Source organism: Mustelus asterias, chromosome 18 (assembly GCF_964213995.1).
Source record: "Mustelus asterias chromosome 18, sMusAst1.hap1.1, whole genome shotgun sequence".
In the NCBI taxonomy this organism is placed as follows: domain Eukaryota; kingdom Metazoa; phylum Chordata; class Chondrichthyes; order Carcharhiniformes; family Triakidae; genus Mustelus; species Mustelus asterias.
In genome coordinates, this window is record NC_135818.1 from 2,976,183 (window position 1) to 2,998,052 (window position 21,870).

Sequence of the window (21,870 nt, forward strand, 5' to 3'; positions counted from 1 at the left end):
GACAGTGAGAAAATTTGTACAAAAATTTATTATAATGCTTCAGAATACAAAATTAACTGTTCAAACCCTCCCTGTTACAAATTAAACTATTTCCCGTAACCCACATAACAATACTTTGGAATTTTGAATACTGGTTGATGCACTACATAAATAATCTGGACAGTCGTACAATGAGATGTCTAACTTCCGCATATTCATTCACTAAAAACTTTTCTTTCATTGTAGATGTGATTTTTGGAACAAAGTGCCATTTAGCTTTCTTTGTCTTCTTCAGGTCCACTCCCTTCACTGTCACTGTCCCTGCCAGGGTGTTCGGGCATCTGTTTATGTTCTTCCTTTGCTGTCTCTTCGTTCTTATTCTCAGGAGTCACCTCTTCAGTTTCTTCCACACTCTCCATATCTGGCACCGGAGCTGACTCTTGAATTGACTGAGGGACTGGTGGTGGAAGTAACTGCTGCAGACAAAAATATAAAGCATATTTACTGAATGTACCAATATGACAACTGGTGTTGATACACTGTCCTGATGCAATGGCTGCGTTGATATCAAAGTAACCTGAAGCAACTGTGGAAACATAACTTGATGCAACAGTTGTTGTGAAAACCAGCAATTCTCTAAGTTTGTAAATGTACAAATCTAAATGTAGCAATTTTATCAATATCCCAGCTTTCACCATGTCGTCCAACATTCATTAGGCAACCCTAACATTTCAAATCTATCCACAGAACCATGCAATCTACAGTGCAGGAGGCCATTTGGCCCATCACACCTGTACCGCCAACAATCCCACCTGTAACCCCACACATTTACCCTCGTAATCCCCCTGACATTAAGGGGCAATTTATCATGGCCAATCAATCTAACCCGCACATCTTTGGAGTGTGGGAGGAAACCGGAGCACCCGGAGGAAACCCACGCAGACACGGGGAGAATGTGCAGACTCCACACAGTGACCCAAACCGGGAATTGAACCCGGGTCCCTGGCGCTGTGAGGCAGCAGTGCTAACCACTGTGCCACCGTGCTGTGATCCGATGCATCTTAACTGTCCTGAAAACAGAGATGATGTGATGAGAAAGGAGGAGACGAAAATAAATCAATCATAATCAGTGCACACTGAGCTTCCACATTTAGCTAAAAATTTAAGCTTGCATTTCCTGGTACAATCAAACTCCAACATTTTCATTCCTACACTGCAGTACATATCAAGCTTGATCATCTGCAAGTAAGGCGAGGTTAAAAATAAAGAACTCAAATGTAAGTAAATTTTATTGATAATCTTTTTAAATTTACTTGTTTATGGAGTGTTGGCATCGCTGGCTCGGCCAGCAGTTATTGCCCATTCTTAATTGCCCTTGAGGAAGTGGTGGTGAGCCACATTCCTGAATCGTCCATGTGGTGTAGCTGTTAGGGAGGGAGTTCCAGGATTTTGACCCAGTGACAGGAGAGGAATGGCGATGCATTTCCAAGTCAGGATGGTGGGAGGCCTGGACGGGAATTTGCAGGTCTTCCCATGCATCTGCTGTCCTTGTCTCTCGAGGTGGTAGAGGTCGCGAGTTTAGAAGGTGCTGTCGAAGGAGCCTTGGTGAATTTTGCAGTGCATCTTGTGGATGGTACACACTGCTGCCACTGTGAGTTGGTGCTTCACTCATCCAGGCAAGTGGAGAGTATTTAATCACACTCCTGACTTGTGCCATGCAGATGGTGGACAGACTTTAGCGAGTCAGGAGGTGAGTTACTCACCGCAGAATTCCCAGTCTCCAACCTGCTCTTGTATCCACTGTACTTATATGGCTAGTCCAGTGAAGTTCCTAGTCAATAGTAACCCCCAGGATATTAATATTGTCAAGGTATCAGAATTTTTCCCATTTCATTAAATGGAGAAATTAACATCAGTGCAGGAAGGATGTTAATTACAATTTGCCAAGTTTAAATGTTTCTCAACTTCGTAGGTCATGCATTGCAGTAAAAACTGCTCCATAAAACAAACAATTGAGGTTATTTGATCATTTCGCCTCAAATCTGTATTAATGTCGGAGTGTCCCAAAACCACTTCACCAGTCAGATAACTGGACTTCATTTTTTAAAGTGCCTTTAACAGTAAAACACCCCAAGGTGCATCACCGGGGTGTTAGCAAACAGAATTTGACAATTTAATTAGAAAAACTTGGCCTCTAACCAACAAGCTGCACTTGAGGCAGTTATTGCCATATGTATATAGATCAAGTTAGTGACTTCATGGACACTGTGGGCTTGAGAAGTCCTGTATAGTGCTGCTCCCATATGTCAAGAATGTGATGGAGAAATACTGATTTCAGACATAACTGAACATTCAAAAAAGTGACTATGATACTTGGAACTTAAACTTTTTGAACAGTCAAATAGGATTTTGAAGATTTCTATTCTTACACACATATTTTAAGAAAGGCAGATGCACAAGAGAAATTCATATAGTTCAGGCAAATTAATTTTGTTTTCATTTTTTAAGCAATTCGCTATGATCCCTTTATCCTCATCATTTAGCTCAGAGTCTAATGTTTTAAAACACAGGTTTTAACTGCAAGAACACAGGACTGAGGGGGAAATTAAAACAGTTCTTTACCTTTCTGCATTGGTGCATATTCTGAATCATCTGCATGTACATGTTGTAAACAAAGTTTGCCAACTCGGGCATGTTTTTGATAACTCGTGTTAAATGTGTTGGAATATTGCCATTCTGGAACAAACAAAACAAATGGTTATAAGGGAACATCAGCAAAATCACTGCTAAAGTTCAGTCAGAAAGGATAATCATTTGCTACTTAATATAAGTTACCCGTCTGTCTGTTGGGTGATACTCAGATGGCACAATGTGTAGCTGGAGTGGTCGAGCTGTTAGCTGGTTAAAGGCTGGAGTAAGCTCAAAGCAGTTCTGGAACAGCGAGACCCTTGCAAATATGTACAGCCCGAGCCTGGCTCTTGACATGGCAACAACTAATCGCCGAACATCTCTGGAGAAAAAAAGATGATGGTTAATATCCCGGCTGTTGCAACAAGGCTTACTGCTGTAGAAAAATATCCAAAAAATAACCTAAACATAAAAATGCAGTTAATAAATGGCATTTTGGCAAAGGTGATCTCAACCCAACACTGTCAATCAATCTAAAGTTATAAGGTGATCGTTCATGGCTCATACAACCACGTTCATGGCTCATACAACCACGTTCAATTCGGTCAGTTACACTATGCCGTATATCATGCTTACAATTTAACTTAATTTTTAAATTGGTCAGTATGGATTTTCATTACAAACTGATTTCTGTTTTAATTTATTACACTCCTGAAACACTCTTGGATTTAGATCTCTCTGTAATCTCATTCTTTTCTACCTTCCTGATCTCCAAGCTCTTTTCCTTCATTGACTCTTCCAGTGCCGGACTGCTCCTTGCTTTCAACTCAATCATTAACAGCCAATATTTTGGTCTTTATGTTTCTACCCTCTGGAGCTCCCTCTTTCAATATTGCTATGTTGTTTAGTTATTAGTGTCTCAAGTAGGCTTACATTAACACTGCAATGAAGTTACCGTGAAAATCCCCTAGTCGCCACACTCTGGTGCCTGTTCGGGTACACTGAGGGAGAATTTAGCATAGCCAATGCACCTAACCAGCACGTCTTTGGACTGAGAGGGGAAACTGGAGCACCTGGAAGAAACTCACACAGACACGGGGAGAACGTGCGAACTCCACACAGTGACCCTTTTTGGAATCGGCAATGTGATTAGAGGACAGCATGGTGGCACAGTGGTTAGCACTGCTGTCACACAGCGCCAGGAATCTGGGTTCGATTCTCAGCTTGGGTCACTATCTGTGTGGAGTTTGCGCGTTCTCCCCGGGTCTGCGTGGGTTTCCTCCGGGTGCTCCGGTTTCCTCCCACAGTCCAAAGATGTGCGGGTTAGGTGGACGGGCCATGCTAAATTCTCCCTCAGTGTACCCGAACAGGCACCGGAGTGTGGCGATGAGGGGATTTTCATAGTAACTTCATTGCAGTGTTAATGTAAGTTTATTTTGTCTTTACAACTTGAAGTTGATGATAGTTCTATCAACATATCAATAATTAAGCATTTTTTATAAGTTATAGAATATAGGGCATGTATTAAATATGTTCAATCCTACTCAAGGGTCATGGTGAGTGAACAAGCTCGATTTCAATCTTATGGCCCATTGAGATGAAGGAGAGCCACTCATACAGCCCACTCACTAGCCTAGGTTGCCCATCACTGCACCAGAGGATTCAATGAACAGGATCAAGGAGTTAGACAACAGCAAGGTTGTGGATAATGTCCAAACAAGTCAGTATTGTGCTGGCAATGGAAGACACGGGAATTTGGCAAGGCCGGGAATATGGCACTTGGCGAAGTTGAAAACATGGGCCACTGCATTCCAGATGAGTTGCAGTTCTGGTGGAAAGAAGTGGGAAGATTAGTAAGGAGAAGACTGAAGATCCTCAAGGGTTTGGATCAGAGATTCAGTGGCAGCGTTGATGGAGAGGCAGGCAATGGACGGGAGGTGAAATAAAACTGTTTCCTTAATTGGTCAGGTGTGAAGAAGGCATTAGGGTTGATGGAATACGCCAAGAATCTGTACTTCGAGACTTTCTCTGAGGTGACAGCTGAGGAGGCTGAAGAAGCCAAGCCCAGAGTCTTGTCAATGTTTGTGTAAGGAGATGAAGGTTTGTTAACATCTGGTTGGAGGAGTTTCGCTTGTCCAAGTCTTAATGTCAGATAGGTACTGAGAAAAAGTATGGAAAGACATGGAGATTAATAGGTGGATAGGTAGCAAAAACAGAAAAAGCTGGAAAATCTCAGCAGATCTGACAGAATCTGTGGAGAGAGAACAGAGCCAACGTTTCGAGTCTGGGGATGACCCTTCGTCAGAGCTTGTGGACTGTCACTGTTTGACATAGGAGTAAGCTGACCCCATATTGTAGGTGGTATCACCAAAGTGGTCAGGCAGAGAGTGGGTTACAGCAAGTTCCCAATCCTTTAATAGCATGAAATATAACTGCAGTGTCCATTTCACTTTTTCTGCATTTCTAGAGATATACGAGTTATTTAAATTATATTTTTATGGCAAATTAAAACTTGAGACCCACTTTAAGCATCAACAACTACATCTTGAATAGCACAAACAACCGACAAAAAACACACCTTGCTTAACTGTATTCAGCAGCTCCCGTTCCCCATTCCAGACTTATCATTTGGACTTGTAACTTTTGATTTTTAGGTGTCACAGTCAATTAGAATTTTCTAAATTGGCAGAGTGCCACAGTGGTTAGCACTTCTGCATCACAGCACCAGTGGCCCGGGTTCGATTCCCGGCTTGAGTCATTGTCTGTGTGGAGTCTGCACGTTCTGCCCGTGTTGGCGTGGGTTTCCTTCGGATGCTCCGGTTCCCTCCCATAGTCCAAAAGACGCGCTGGTTAGGTGCATTGGCCATGCTAAATTCTCCCTCAGTGTACCCGAACAGGCACCGGAGTGTGACGACTGGGGAATTTTCACAGTAACTTCATTGCTGTATTAATGTAAACCTACTTGTGACATTAATGAATAAATAACCTTTAAATTATATCCAAGAATTGGATATGGAATTGACCCAAAGTTCTTTGACATTGATGTATTATGAAGAAATATATTCATATAGTTGTACAACTTGCTACTGAAGCACTATTCGACTTTCATAGATATACATCTGTAATTCAGTACAATCTCACCTCGTAGCTCATCAGTGATCTATAATCATGACACACACCATACCTGAGATGTCCAACAGCTTTAGTTCGCACTAAAGAGAGGATAATGTAGTCGTTCTGCTGTCCCTGGAATCTGTCCACTGTGGTCACCTAGAAAATAAAAGCTGCCATTTTTGAACTGAAAACTTGGGGGAAGATAGCAAGAATGAGGGATAAAAAATAATTCCCTGCTCATTTAAAGGCCCTTTAACGTACACAAGGTTTGGTATGAGGATATGTGAAATAAATTATGAAAGCTGGTGATAAAAGTAAGTATACGCACGGACAATGAAATACTCCTCAGAACTTGGCAGCTCTGGATCACATTATGACCACAAAAGAACAAAATCAACATAATCCATGTAAAGGAGCAGATTGGGCTAGGTTTATTCCATGTTTTTGTGCTGCATGAACTGCATTACTGTGCAGCCTTCAACAATCAAATAATTTGACCTTGAATTTGCTTCAATTTATTTGGGGAGGACATGACACCTTCATCAGCTGCTTGAAAAAAGTCACCCTTCCTTTGTACAGATCTCACCTGAGCTCTCCCTGTGTCAGTCTGAGCCAGGCACCAAGAGACATACTCGACAATACCCAACTCCACTCCAATAATTCTTCCCCCACACCCACCGAAGGAGATGCCTCACCTCCACTCAGTTCTCCTCCATATAATGTGGGATTGGGAAATTAATAACATAGAAACTAGAAGCAGGAGGAGGCCATTCGGCCCTCTGAGCCTGCTCCGCTATTCATTATCATGGCTGATCATCAAATTCAATATCCTGATCCCCCCTTCCACCCATATCCCTTGATTCCATCTGAGCCCCAAGAACTATATCTAACTTCTTCTTGAAATCACACAACTACTTTCTGTGGTAGTGAATTCCACATATTCACCACCCTCTCAGTGAAGAAATTACTCCGCACCTCAGTCCTAAAAGGTTTACCCCTTATCGTCAAACTATGACGCCTAGTTCTGGACTTCCACACCATCGGGAACATTCTTTCTGAATCTACCCTGTCTAACACTGTTCGAATTTTATAAGTTTCTATCAGATCTCCTCTCACTATTCCAGTAGCAAAGAAAAATTAATCTATCTGGACTCTTTGTATCACAGTGTCCAGCCAGTCAATTCTTCAGACAATACTTGCAAAATGTCGCTATAGTTCACTATCCTGCTGTACATCAGGTCAACTGTGTAACAAGATTTGAAGAGAAACCTTACCTTGCTTGGTCGTCCTATAAGAGGATTACCACCACAACGCTGATTAATAACATCACGAATCAAATGCTTCTGCCCGTTGTATGTTGTCAAGATGCTGATTCTCTCTGCAGGGTACCCCAGCAAGCGCATATACATGAAAAGAGCCACTGCATACTCAGCCTCCGCAAGGTTCTGTCAAAGGGGCAGGAAAGCGGGCAATGCAAAGTAAAAACTGCAAACACTCAAGCATTCTTCAACTTCGTGAATATTACTTCAAAAAAAAAGCTAAAATAGTTTTAGCATAAAAATCATCAGGATGCAAAATATCCAAACAATCTGTCTTCAATAGCTGTCAATTAAGTTTATAGACATTTGAAATTATAATGATATTAAGACCCTATTTACCTGGTAAAAATATGGATTGGGCTCAGATTCACCGATTCCATTGAAATCCTCCACATTGATAAGTTGGAAATCGTACACTAAACCAGCATTGGCAGAACAAAACTCAGGTAAGATCTGTACATGGGGAAGGTTGCCCAGTTTCTTGTAACGCCAGTTATAGAGGTTGCACAAACTTAAGGAAAGGTAAAATGGAACAAAGGTTAGCAACGCGATGCACGGCAAGTTAAATAGTGGACAATGAACAAATTCCTTGTCAATATTGCTTCCCATTTTTCCCATGGTTTAGTGCTTGCACTGTTGCTTCCAAATCAAAAGTCATGGGTTCAAACCCACTGGAGACTTGAGTACGGTATCTAGCCTGATACTGAGGGAGTACTGCCGTGCCAGAGGTGCCGTCTTTTTAATGGAACACTGAACTAAGACCTCCAGTGAATATGGAAGGTCCTGTGGCAGCACTCGAGGGAGAATGGGACAGTTGCCATGTCTGGCCAACACCCCAAAGACAGAGAGGGAAGCTGGTTACATATCACTGCCAATAAGTTATTGAAATCCACTGTACAGATGGAGACATCATAGAAATCAGAGAAACCCTATAGTGCAGAAGAAGGCCATTCGGCCCATCAAGTCTGCACCAACAACAATCCCACCCAGGCCCTATCCCCATAATCCCACATATTCACCCTGCTAATCCCTCTAACCTACACATCCCGGGACATTGAGGGGCAATTTAGCATGGCCAATACACCTAACACACACATTTTTGGACTGTGGGAGGAAACCCACGCAGACACAGGGAGAACGTGCATACTCCACATAGGCAGTGACCCAAGGCCAGAATTGAACCCGGGTCCCTGGCGCTGAGAGGAGCAGTGCTAACCACTGTGCCGCCGTGCCGCCCGAGACGATGGCATATCGGTAACGTCACTGGATTTGTAAGCCAGTGCTCTGGGGACATGGGTTCAAATCCAACCACAGCAGTTGGGAAATTTAAATTCAGTTAAATCTGGAATTCAAAAACTAATCTCAGTAATGGTGAGCACTGATTGTTGTAAAAGCCCATCCGGTTCACGAATGTCCTTTAGTGAAGGAATCCTTATCCGCTCTGGCCTATATGCCACTCCAGACCAACAGCAGTGTGGTTGCCTCTGAGCTGCCCTCTGAAAGGGTCTAGCAAGCCCCTCAGTTTGGGCAACAAGTGACGTCCACTTCCTGTGAAAGGATAAAAAATATATGAATGCTAATCTTTTTCTTTAAGTCCCTTTTCCTTACCTTGCTCTTGCTCTGCCCTGAGCATCCAGATCCACTGTTGGAACGCCTAAACGAACAACGCGTGTAAACAGTGACTGTTCCATGTTGGAATATTTCTGGAAGGCCATGTTCTTAATGACAGGTGGAAGTTGGTGGTGATCACCAATCATTATCCAACGCTTCAGTCTACTGAAACCATCTTCAGGGTTCTATGGAGAATGGACAATGTATAAACAACTTCCTGAGAGATTGAACAGTTTGGGCCTACACTCTGTGGAATTTAGAAGAATGAGGGGAGATCAAATTGAGATATACAAGATGATAAAAAGTATGGATAAAATAGACGTGGAGCGGATGCTTCCTTTTGTGGCGCATTCTAGGACAAGAGGTCACAGTCTTAGGATAAGGGGTAGCAAATTTAAAACAGAGTTGAGGAGAAACCACTTCTCCCAAAGAGTTGTGAATCTGTGGAATTCGCTACCCCAAAGAACGGTGGATGCTGGGACAGAGTAAATTTAAGATGGAGTTAGACAGATTTTTAATTGGGAATGGGTTGAAGGATTATGGGGAGAAGGCAGGAAAATGGGGATGAGGAGCATATTAGCCATGATCAAATGGCGGAGTTGACTCGATGGGCCGAATGGCCTAATTCTGCTCCTATATCTTATGAATTTACGGTCTCAAAAGGTGTTGCGAGAAATTGGAAGCAATTTCTACAATTTCAGTTGCTATTTCTCAAATCTGGAAGTCAAGGGTTTGTTCCTTATTCTGTTAGTTATATAATCAGTGAGAAACTGAATAGCTAATGCCTCGCTTGGAGTAAGTTAATTATCATTTGTTAAGTTTCAGTAACTTTCTGATGATTGCCAACCATGAGTTTGCAGCCAGGTTTACAAATTAATCCCATATCAGTAATTTAAGTGCCATCGGCAGAATTTCACCATGAGTATATAACTTATTTTGTTCTAATTTGGGGATAAACTGACCTAAAGAATGATTGACCATATTAATTATCATTGTTACACTAGTCCCAGCAATCAAGGCTCTAATGTGGTGACAGTCAACTTCTAAAAGAAACCTTACTTGTAGCAGGAGTGGGATAAAGGTTTCAATCTCAAGAATCTGTGCAGCTTCCTCCATCAGGATGTTGTCATACTGTCAAAAACAATTGGAAAAGATATTTTTTTCATATTATCAAATCAAAGGCCAATACTGCCCTCTCACCAGCCTCCATCAAAAATAAACAAACATGTTTTTTTATTTATTAGTGGCTTACATTAACACTGCAATGAAGTTACTGTGAAGATCCTCGAGTCACCACACTCCAACACCTGTTCAGGTACACGGAGGGAGAATTTAGCAGGGCCAATTCACCTAACCAGCACGTCTTTTGGACTGTGGGAGAAAACCGGAGCACCCGGAGGAAACCCTGCAGACACGGGAAGAACGTGCAAACTCCACACAGACAGTGACCCAAGCCGGGAATCGAACGTGGGTCCCTGGCGCGATGAGGCAGCAGTGCTAACCACTGTGCCACCATGCCGCCCAGTGTCAGTGAATGCAAGTGTCAGAGAGAGAACGAGAGAGAGAGAGAGAAATAGAGAGAGCAATCCAGGGAAGATTCTGAAATTCAGGGAGCCAGTTTGAGTATCAAGTATGCTCAGGTCATGTGCTACAATCAGATACAGGGCAAAGCCTTCCTTTAATCTGTCCAACAGTCACTGCTTTATATGCATGTGATTTCAGTATACCAGGATTTAGTTTCTAAATGTACAAAATATCATTTCACAACTAAGAAAATGTATGCTTCCAGGAAAGCAGATTTCTCCGACTCATGCCCGACAAAGAAATCATAGAATCATAGAAACCCTACAGTGCAGAAGGAGGCCATTCGGCCCATCAAGTCTGCACCGACCACAATCCCACCCAGGCCCTACCCCCACATATTTACCCGCTAATCTACACATCCCAGGATGTGCAACAGCCTCTACTGCCAGCAAGAGATTCTTCCCCTTTGTGTAGGTAAGGTCACCGGAACTGGATGGGAAAGAAATTCATTTTCCGTTTGCTCACAATACCAAACAAGTCAGAAGAAAGTAGAAGAAAGCAGTAGGGCACAGACTGGTTTAGAGAGTGGGCAGATAAATGGCAAATACAGTTCAAATACAGAGGAACACCGGGTGGAGTTTTACCAGCTCCTCCACCCGAAGTTCGTACAATCCCGCCCGAGGCCAACGGAGAATGCTGTTCTCCGAGCTTCACCTGTCGCCGGAATCAGGGCGGGTGTGCCGGTAAAATTCCACCCCATGTTTTCCATTTTTGGAAAAAGACCAAAAGGAAATGTGCATCTAATAATAAGATTAAGTGAAAGAATAGCAAGATCTAGGCATAGGTATACATAGAACTTTAAACGGTGGAAATTCAGCCAGAATAAGCCATTATGAAGAATCGGATTCTGGGTGTTATAATTAAAGGTAATGAATAAAACAGTGACTATGTAATATAAAAATAAATGCAAAATACTGCGGATGCTGGAATCTGAAACAAAAACAGAAAAATGCTGGAAAATCTCAGCAGGACTGACAGCATCTGTGGAGAGAGAACAGAGCCAATGTTTCGAGTCTGGATGACCCTTCATCAGAGCTCAGTGACCATGTGATGCCGGATTTGTAAACAAACATTGGTTAGGCCAACTGGAAGTTGGATGCCATAAGAGAATGAATGTCTCAGCAATGAAAACAGTACAGCATAGATTGATTAGAATACCAGGAAAAAGAGGTTAGAGCCTATAAAGTAAGGTTCATAAAATGACTTTCCCTGTTGCACTGAAATAGGGCCAAAGGGGGAGATAGAGCGATGATTTCAAAGTAAATAAGACAAACACTGTACATTATTTAAATCGGACAATGTAAAAATGAAGAACATAAAACGATATTGGGAAAGTATGGGAAATTAGATTAGATAGCTCCAGTTAAAATGATAGTATTGGTAAAGTCACATGGGTCAAATGATCTCATTCTATGTTGTAATTTACATAATTCTTTGAAAGTGCCCAACCTAATTTTATATATCCTTATCACCAATGCATGAAGACGCATTCATCTTGTCAACCTAGAGTCAAATCACCCCTCAGGTGAAAAGACATTATGCTAACGCACTGCACAGAGCAGTCCCTGAGCATGAATAATTTCTCGGCAGCATGAAATATTAAATTTATTTTTACAGTATATAAGAGTTTGTCAGAACTGACAAAATCAGTTTTTTGGTGCGAGCTATATTCTTCATTCCAAGTACATCAAAATGACAAAAATATAAATACAAGTTTGTGTCATTTTACAATGCTTAGTCTAGAATTAATCTGCCAAGACCGCAAGGAACTACAAAAGGTTGTGAATGTAGCCCAATCCATCACGCAAACCAGCCTCCCATCCATTGACTCTGTCAACACTTCCCGCTGCCTCAGAAAAGCAGCCAGTATAATTAAGGACCCTATGCACCCCGGACATTCTCTCTTCCATCTTCTGCCGTCGGGAAAAAGATACAAAAGTCTGAGGTCACTTACCAACCGACTCAAGAACAGCTTCTTCCCTGCTACCATCAGACTTTTGAATGGACTTACCTTGCATTAAGTTGATCTTTCTCTACACCCTAGCTATGACTGTAACACTACATTCTGCACCCTCTCCTTTCCTTCTCTATGAAGAGTATGTTTTGTCTGTATAGTGCGCAAGAAATAATATTTTTCACTGTATAATACATGTGACAACAATAAATCAAATCAAGAAATCAAATCAAAGAATTAAGCATGGTGCAGTGAATAATGTCAGCAGCTACATTTCTATAGCGCAGATGCCAGGTTACTCTACATCAGAGAGACCAATCGCAGACTGGGTGACCGCTTTGCTGAACACCCATCCGTCCGCAAGCAGGATGCAGACCTTCCTGTCGCTTGCCACTTCATCACACCACCCTACTCTCCTATCTACATGTCAATCCGTGGCCTCATCTGCATCATCTGTTTTGGGTTTAAATAAAAATTGCAGTTGCAGATCAATTCTTTTCAAAAATACTTCAATTTTTAAAAAAATATCATCTTTAAAAGTGTATTGAATCCAGTCTAAAGTACAACTCTTTCCTATATACCTGGACAAGAGTTTTCACCTTTGTTCTTTTAATTATTTTGCACAAAGAAAGGACCAGGCTGGAAACATACCAAGTTTCAATTCATCAGGAGTTAAGCTGTTCTGAAATACTTGAGTCACTTCCAAGAATTACTGTATTAAAGGATTGAATTGCTTTTTACCTTGAAGCCCAGCTCCACGAGGTCATGTCGTTTTAAAGCTGCATGAGTACATGTCATGGCAATGATCTTTGCTTCTTTCACTAATAAATATTTTGATCTGTCCAGTCCACTGCGCAGCAGTTCAAAGGCTCGAAACTCCTGTAAAATTTACCAAGGAAGTAAGGTTAAAAAAAACAAAGTCACAGATATTTGCCTTTGTACAGAAGCAAAACTATGACTACATATTAAAGATTTGGAAGCTTATCTAGATAGTTTATTTATTAGTGTCACAAGTAGGCTTAAATTAACACTGCAATGAAGTTACTGTGAAAATCCCCTAGTCACCACACTCTGGCGCCTGTTCGGGTACACTGAAGGAGAATTTAGCACGGCCAATGCACCTAACCAGTACGTCTTTCGGACTGTGGGAGGAAACCGGAGCATCCGGAGGAAACCCACGCAGACACGGGGAGAATGTGCAAACTCCACACAGACAGTCAGCCGAGTTGGGGATCGAACCTGGGACCCTGATGCTGTGAGGCAGCAGCGCTAACCACTGTGCCGCTAATAGTACTGATGATAATGAATAAAATGGTTTATGTTCAACACCCTGTACTTTTTGATACATCAAGCACAAACTGCACAGAAAATTCACTTCTATCGGATGATAGAAAATAAGCTCATTCTAAAAACTGAAAAGGGTTTAAATTTAAAATGAGTAGATTGAGATCACCTGCGCATTATTTAGTATCTCCTGGAAAGTGTAAAGCAGGATGGATTTATGTGATATCCGATTTCTAGAAACGAGGGACAATGGTGCCCTTTGGACAGGTTAAGCAACCTAAACCTTTCCTGAAGCTCTGCTGCATAAAACATTTAACCCAGAAAATGGTTACAATGCCATTTCCTTCCCTTGTCTGGATTCTCTTTTATTTTCTTCCTTTTCGCACTTTTATACCCTTACACTTTAAAGTAGGTTTTGGAGTTTGCCTCAACAGTCATATGTGATAAAGCATTTCCTGCTACAATAACCTCCTTGGTTCCGAAGAAGGGTCAGACTGAACTGGAAATGTTAACTCTGTTCCTTTCTCCACAGACTTGCCGAGTTTTTCTTGCATTTATTTCAGATTTCCAGCATCTGCAATATTTTGCTTTGATTTTATTCGTACTTCGCTGTTTGAAAAATTTATGGTTGAATTATGTTCTTACACACCTTCCCCAAGATAGCCTTTTTCCATTCCTCTGTAAAAACTGATGGGAAATACTCGATCATTCCGAGTGAGAGATGCCCTTTTGTTCCACTCTAAGTGGTCTTATCCTGTCCAGGATTATCCTTTTATTTCAGCTCTTACACAGCTTTTGCTATTTTGCTTGATGTAAACCACTCGTTTGCCTTTAATCTTCTAAAGTATGTAAGGGAGATTTTATATTTCTCACTTTCCTTCTGTGTACATATAAGGGACATAATAAAGTGTCCTTTTTAGTAACCTGTTTCCCTAGGACGTTGGAACATTTGACACTTTAATGCTGCATTGTTGGAGCTGTCATCTTTGAATGAAATGTTAAAACTTGTGACTGCTTGATCAATTAAATATGAACCATTGACTTTGAAGTGCATTTCATGGAATCCCTACAGTGCAGAAGGAGGCCATTTGACCCATCGAGTCTGTACCGACCATAATCCCACTCAGACCCTATTCCCATAACCCCACATATTTACCCTGCTAATCCCCCTGACACTAGGGTCAATTTAGCATGGCCAATCAACCTAACTCACACATTTATGGACGCTGGGAGGAAACTGGAGCACCTGGAGGAAACCCACGCAGACATGGGGGAGAATGTGCAAACTCCACACTGACAGTGACCCAAGGCCAGAATTAAGAACGTAAGAAATAGGAGCAGGAGTAGGTCATCTAGCCCCTCAAGCCTGCCCCGCCATTCAATAAGATCATGGCTGATCTGAAGTGGATCAGTTCCAATTACCCGCCTGATCCCTATAACCTCTAATTCCCTTACCGATCAGGAATCCATCTATCCGTGATTTAAACATATTCAACGAGGTAGCCTCCACCACTTCAGTGGGCAGAGAATTCCAGAGATTCACCACCCTCTGAGAGAAGATGTTCCTCCTCAACTCTGTCCTAAACTGACCCCCCTTTATTTTGAGGCTGTGCCCTCTAGTTCTAGTTTCCTTTCTAAGTGGAAAGAATCTCTCCACGTCTACCCTATCCAGCCCCTTCATTATCTTATAAGTCTCTATAAGATCCCCCCTCAGCCTTCTAAATTCCAACGAGTACAAACCCAATCTGCTCAGTCTCTCCTCATAATCAACACCCCTCATCTCTGGTATCAACCTGGTGAACCTTCTCTGCACTCCCTCCAAGGCCAATATATCCTTCCGCAAATAAGGGGATCAATACTGCACACAGTATTCCAGCTGCGGCCTCACCAATGCCCTGTACAGATGCAGCAAGACATCTCTGCTTTTATATTCTATCCCCCTTGCAATATAGGCCAACATCCCATTTGCCTTCTTGATCACCTGTTGCACCTGCAGACTGGGTTTTTGCGTCTCATGCACAAGGACCCCCAGGTCCCTTTGCACAGAAGCATGTTGTAATTTCTTTCCATTTAGATAATAATCCAATTTGCTATTATTTCCTCCAAAGTGAATAACCTCGCATTTGTCAACGTTATACTCCATCTGCCAGATCCTCGCCCACTCACTCAGCCTGTCCAAATCTCTCTGCAGACCTTCTACGCCCTCCACACGATTCACTTTTCCACTTATCTTTGTGTCGTCTGCAAACTTTGTTACCCTACACTCAGTCCCCTCCTCCAGATCGTCTATATAAATGGTAAATAGTTGAGGCCCCAGTACCGATCCCTGCGGCACGCCACTAGTTACCATCTGCCAACCAGAAAAGCACCCATTTATTCCGACTCTCTGCTTCCTGTCGGATAGCCAATCCCCAATCCACGCTAACACCCTACCCCCAACTCCGTGTGACCCAATCTTCTTCAGCAACCTTTTGTGAGGCACCTTATCAAACACCTTTTGGAAATCCAAAAACACCGCATCCACCGATTCCCCTCCGTCAACCGCCCCAGTCACATCTTCATAAAAATCCAACAAGTTCGTCAAGCACAACTTTCCCCTCATGAATCCATGCTGCGACTGCTTAATCGAACCATTCTTATCCAGATGGCCTGCTAGTTCTTCTTTAATGATGGATTCCAGCATTTTCCCAACTACAGATGTTAAGCTAACCGGCCTGTAGTTACCCGCCTTTTGTCTATTTCCTTTCTTAAACAGCGGCGTAACATTAGCCATTTTCCAATCCGCCGGCACTACCCCAGAATCCAACGAATTTTGATAAATAACCACTAACACATCTGCTATTACTTTTGACATTTCTTTCAGTACCCTGGAATGCATTCCATCCGGGCCCGGGGACTTGTCCACCTTCAGTCCCGTTAGTCTACCAAGCACTGCCTCCCTGGTAACATTAATTGTATTGAGTACCTCTCCTCCTACCAACCCGCTATCGTTAATATTCGGTAAACTATTTGTGTCTTCCACCGTGAAGACCGACACAAAAAACTTATTTAAAGTTTCAGCCATTTCCTCATTTCCCACTATTAAATCCCCCCTCTCGTCCTCCAAGGGTCCAACATTCACTCTTGCCACTCTATTCCTTTTTATATATTTGTAAAAGCTTTTACAATCATTTTTTATATTTAGAGCTAGCCTAGCTTCATAACCTATCTTTCCTCAGCGACCCGAGTCGCTGGCGCTGAGAGGCAGTAGTGCTTACCACTGTGCCACCCGAAATTTTGGAATTCCTGAAGTCATGAAAAGGCACTTTCCAAAGTACGTTCTTTTCAAACTGCTCACTTTATTCATGGAACTTTTTCGTTAACATACCCCTTTACATGGTGAACAGGAACACATTTAATCTGTATCACATTTCAATATCTTCCGCTGGTCTGCTTTTAAATCTGCCATTTCCCCAACCAGTTATTGATTTCCATTCGCTGCAACAGAATTTGCTAATTTCGAGTCCAGTACTCTTTCAGTCAGGGGTGGCACGGCGGCACAGTGGTTAGCACAGCTGCTTCACAGCGCCAGGGACTCAGGTTCGATTCCTGGCTCGGGTCACTGTCTGTGTAGAGTTTGCACGTTCTCCCCGTGTCTGCGTGGGTTTCCTCCGGGTGCTCCGGTTTCCTCCCACTGTCCAAAAGATGTGCATTGATCTGAACAGGCGCCGGACTGTGGCGACTAGGGGAATTTCACAGTAACTTCATTGCAGTGTTAATGTAAGCCTTACTTGTGACTAATAAATAAACTTTACTCTTTCCTCCATGTGAGCCTGATTCGGCTTTCATCATAACTTCTCCAAGTATTGTCCCTCTAACCCGCTCCTTGTTCTGTTTTGTTACTCAGACTCAGAGCTAATAGAGCACCTTGCCTTATTCACCATCGACATCTTGATTCTGGAAACAATGCTATGTGCATTCTGAGAATCCCTTCCTGTTTTGATCAAAAATCACCATCTTATCTCAAGTTACTTTAGGATAGTTGAAGTTCCCCATAAGTACAGTACAACATTCTTATCCCTTTAAACTGACTGCAAATATCATCCTTAATCATTATTCTCCCCCTCTCTGATAGTCAATAATACACTCACCAAAATGGGATTAAATTTCTCATTTCTGAACACATGGAAGATCTGAGCATCATCATCAGCAAAGATCTTTCTTTCTCTGGCTGTATTCATTTTCAAATTAATGAGCATCCTTCCTCATTTTATCTTTCCCTACCCCTCCTGAAAATGTTCATAAAATCCCTACAGTGCAGAAGGAGGTCATTCGGCCCATCGAGTCTGCACTGACAACAATCCCACGCAAGCCCTGTCCCCGTAACCCCATGCATTTACCCTGCTAATCCCCCTGACATCAAGGGTCAATTTATCATGGCTAATCCACACATCTTTGGAGCGTGGGAGGAAACCGGAGCAACCAGAGGAAACCCACGCACACACGGGGAGAAGGTACAGACTCCGCACAGTGACCCAAGCTGGGAATTGAACCCGGGTCCCTGGCATTGTGAGGCAGCAATGCTAACCACTGTGCCACCATCGCGTCTATATACCTGGGAATGTTTAGTTCTGCCTTACTTCTGCTTAAAGCACAGTTTAATATCAAAAGTAGATCCCAAGTCACCATTTTAAAACAATGAGACAACAAATAACATGGCATGCTTCTCCTCTCTTCCGACTTTCAGCATTGTGAATGCTGTCTCTTTATAGAAGGTTTTCACATTTTAATCTGTTCAGGGTTTACAACATTATGTAATTAATAAGCAGTCATTTCGAATAACATGGCAAGTACTGCATACGAAATGTAAACTATCAATGGGGGAACAGTCACAACTTAACTGACTGCAAATATCATATTACCTGTAAATTACACAGTGTTTAAGAAGTAACCAACCACAAGCCAAAAGCACAACTAAAAATCAGACATTAAATATAGAATAGAATCCCTACAGTGCAGAAGGAGACCATTCGGCTCATTGAGCCTGCACCGACCACAATCCCAACCACGCCCTATCCCCGTAACCCCCACACATTTATCCTGCTAAACCCCGACACTAAGGAGCAATTTAGCACGGCCAATCCACCTAACCCCCGCGTCTTTGGAGTGTGGGAGGAAACCGGAGCACGCAGAGGAAACCCACACAGACACGGAGAGAACGTGCAAACTCCACACAGACGGTGAGCCGAGGCCAGAATTGAAGCCGGATCCCTGGCGCTGTGAGGCAGCAGTGCTAACCACTGGGCCACCCCTGATAGAGATCACTCATATTTCTATAAGGGAGGAGCGTTCATTTTCAAACTTTCTGGTTTCTGTGCTGTGACTAAAGCTGGAGTTTCAGGTTGCAGACAGTAAACAAAACATTTCTCCAATTGCTTTAGATTTAGTGATAAATTCGGCAGTAAACCTTGGCAGCTTGAAAACAGAAGAAGAAATTCTCACTAATCTTACAAGTGTAGCCTACCTCGAGCTGCGTAAATATTTTATTGATGTGCCTGAAACAACCTTCAGCTATTTCCATATCTTCTTCATACGATTGGCCTTTAAAAATAGGCTGGGGAGCATTTGCCAAGTATTTGTGGAATGGAAAATGCTCAGACACCACTGTAACTTCACCAGACTTTCCACTTTTGGCCTTTACTTTGCTGAGATATTCTTCCCAGCGTGACATCACCTGAATGAAAGAATGAAGAAAAAGAAAATAAATGAACATATGTCTGTCCGTGCAGCTCCGACACAGCGAACCTGAGCCATGTGGATATACCATCATTTTCAGTCAAATATCACAAGTAACATTCTTATTTTAAATATGAACTAAAATGACTGTTAAGATTGTGGCACAGTTGGGCAGTGCGCTACTGAGAAGCTGGTATGTAATGATATATATATATCGCAGCCTTAGCCACTGGAATTTAAAACAGAGGCAAGGAGGCTGAATGAGTGAAAGAAAGAAAATCTAGAGGAGTCATCCTGAATGAGGGTGAGATCATTCCATAAAGCCTGTGCTGTGTTAGAACATAGAAAAGCTACAGCACAAACAGGCCCTTCAGCCCACAAGTTGTGCCGAACATGTCCCTACCTACTAGGCTTACCTATAACCCTCTATCTTACTAACTTTCATGAACTTATCCAAAAGTCTCTTAAAAGATCCTATCGAATCCGCCTCCACCACCACTACTGGCAGCCGATTCCATGCACCCACCACCCTCTGAGTGAAAAACTTACCCCTAACATCTCCTCTGTACCTACTCCCCAGCACCCTAAACCTGTGACCTCTTGTGGCAACCATTCCAGCCCTGGGTAAAAGCCTCTGAGAATCCACTCTATCAATACCTCTCAACATCTTATACACCTCTATCAGGTCACCTCTCATCCTTCGCCTCTCCAAGGAGAAAAGACCTAGCTCTCTCAACCTATCCTCATAAGTGAAGTCATCTAATCCAGGCAACATCCTTGTAAATCTCCTCTGCACCCTTTCTATGGCTTCCACATCCTTTCTGTAATGAGGCGACCAGAACTGGGCACAGTACTCCAGGTGGGGTCTGACCAGGGTCCTATACAGCTGCAGCATTATCTCCCGATTTCTAAACTCAATTCCTCTATTGATGAAGACCAGTATTCCATACGCCCTCTTAATTACAGCCTCTCCCTGCGATGCTGCTTTGAGTGTCCTATGAACCCGGACCCCAAGGTCCTTCTGATCTTCCACACTGCCAAGCGTCTTACCCTTAATATTATATTCTTTCATCCTATTCGACCTGCCAAAATGAACCACCACACACTTATCTGGGTTGAAGTCCATCTGCCACTTCTCCGCCCAGTCTTGCATCTTATCTATGTCTCGTTGCAACTGCTGACATCCCTCTGCACTATCCACAACACCACCAACCTTTGTGTCATTAGCAAACTTGCCAACCCATTCTTCCACTTCCTCATACAGGTCATTTATAAAAATCACAAAGAGCAAGGGTCCCAGAACAGATCCCTGGGGCACTCCACTGGTGACCAACCTCCATTCTGAAAAAGACCCATCTACAACCACTCTTTGCCTTCTGTGGGCAAGCCAGTTCTGAATCCACAAAGCAATGTCCCCTTGTATCCCATGCCCCTTCACTTTCTTGCATGGGGCACCTTTTCAAACGCCTTGCTGAAATCCATATAAACTACATCTACCGCTCATCCCTAGTCTATGTGTCGAGTTACATCTTCAAAAAATTCAATAAGCTCGTAAGGCATGATCTGCCTTGGACAAAGCCGTGCTGGCTATTTCTGATCATACTATTCCTCTCCAGATGTTCATAAATCCTGCCTCTCAGGATCTTCTCCATCAACTTACCAACCACTGAGGTTAGACTCACTGGTCTATAATTTTCTGGGCTATCTCTTCTCCCTTTCTGGAATAACGGAACCACATCCGCAATCCTCCAATCCTCCGGAACCTCTCCCGTCTCCACTGATGACGCAAAGATCATCGCCAGAGACTCAGCAATCTCTTCCCTTGCCTCCCACAGTAACCTGGGGTACATCCCATCCGGTTCCGGCGATTTATCTAACTTGAGGCTTTTCAAAAGCTCCAACACATCCTCTCCCCTAATGTCCACATGCTCAATCTTCTCAGTCCACTGTTGTGTTGTGTGTCCAACCTCAGTCTGACAGGGGGGCAAGGAGAGGTGAGGAGCAGAGAGAAGAGAGGGGGAGGGTGAAGGTGAGGGGAACAGAGTGGGGGGTCGGAGATAGTGGGGGTGGTGAGTGTGGAGGGTGAGTGGGGGTGGTGAGTGGGGGTGGTGAGTGGGGGTGGTGAGTGGGGGTGGTGAGTGGGGGTGGTGAGTGGGGGTGGTGAGTGGGGGTGGTGAGTGGGGGTGGTGAGTGGGGGTGGTGAGTGGGGGTGGTGAGTGGGGGTGGTGAGTGGGGGTGGTGAGTGGGGGTGGTGAGTGGGGGTGGTGAGTGGGGGTGGTGAGTGGGGGTGGTGAGTGGGGGTGGTGAGTGGGGGTGGTGAGTGGGGGTGGTGAGTGGGGGTGGTGAGTGGGGGGGTGGTGAGTGGGGGGTGGTGAGTGGGGGGTGGTGAGTGGGGGTGGTGAGTGGGGTGGTGAGTGGGGGGTGGTGAGTGGGGGTGGTGAGTGGGGGTGGTGAGTGGGGGTGGTGAGTGGGGGTGGTGAGTGGGGGTGGTGAGTGGGGGTGGTGAGTGGGGGTGGTGAGTGGGGTGGTGAGTGGGGGTGGTGAGTGGGGGTGGTGAGTGGGGGTGGTGAGTGGGGTGGTGAGTGGGGGTGGTGAGTGGGGGTGGTGAGTGGGGGTGGTGAGTGGGGGTGGTGAGTGGGGGTGGTGAGTGGGGGTGGGAGTGGGGTGGTGAGTGGGGGTGGT

At 43.6% G+C, this 21,870-nt stretch overlaps 1 protein-coding gene across 6 annotated transcripts in view; it reads right to left on the reverse strand.

The window, feature by feature from the left end:
* Positions 1–21,870, reverse strand: part of aqr (aquarius intron-binding spliceosomal factor) — a 255,999-nt gene continuing 234,129 nt past the window's right edge. For 5 of the 6 annotated variants that reach the window (XM_078233268.1, XM_078233265.1, XM_078233270.1 and 2 more), the window contains 10 exons: positions 18,977–19,186; positions 12,931–13,068; positions 9,711–9,782; positions 8,649–8,836; positions 7,380–7,551; positions 6,996–7,166; positions 5,792–5,877; positions 2,815–2,989; positions 2,602–2,715; positions 1–455 (listed from right to left, as the gene is read on the reverse strand). In XM_078233268.1, coding sequence (XP_078089394.1) covers positions 252–455; positions 2,602–2,715; positions 2,815–2,989; positions 5,792–5,877; positions 6,996–7,166; positions 7,380–7,551; positions 8,649–8,836; positions 9,711–9,782; positions 12,931–13,068; positions 18,977–19,186 — 1,530 coding nt within the window. In that variant the 3' untranslated portion in view covers positions 1–251. The remainder of the gene's footprint in view (positions 456–2,601; positions 2,716–2,814; positions 2,990–5,791; positions 5,878–6,995; positions 7,167–7,379; positions 7,552–8,648; positions 8,837–9,710; positions 9,783–12,930; positions 13,069–18,976; positions 19,187–21,870) is intronic. The other variant, XM_078233269.1, reaches the window with a different exon arrangement.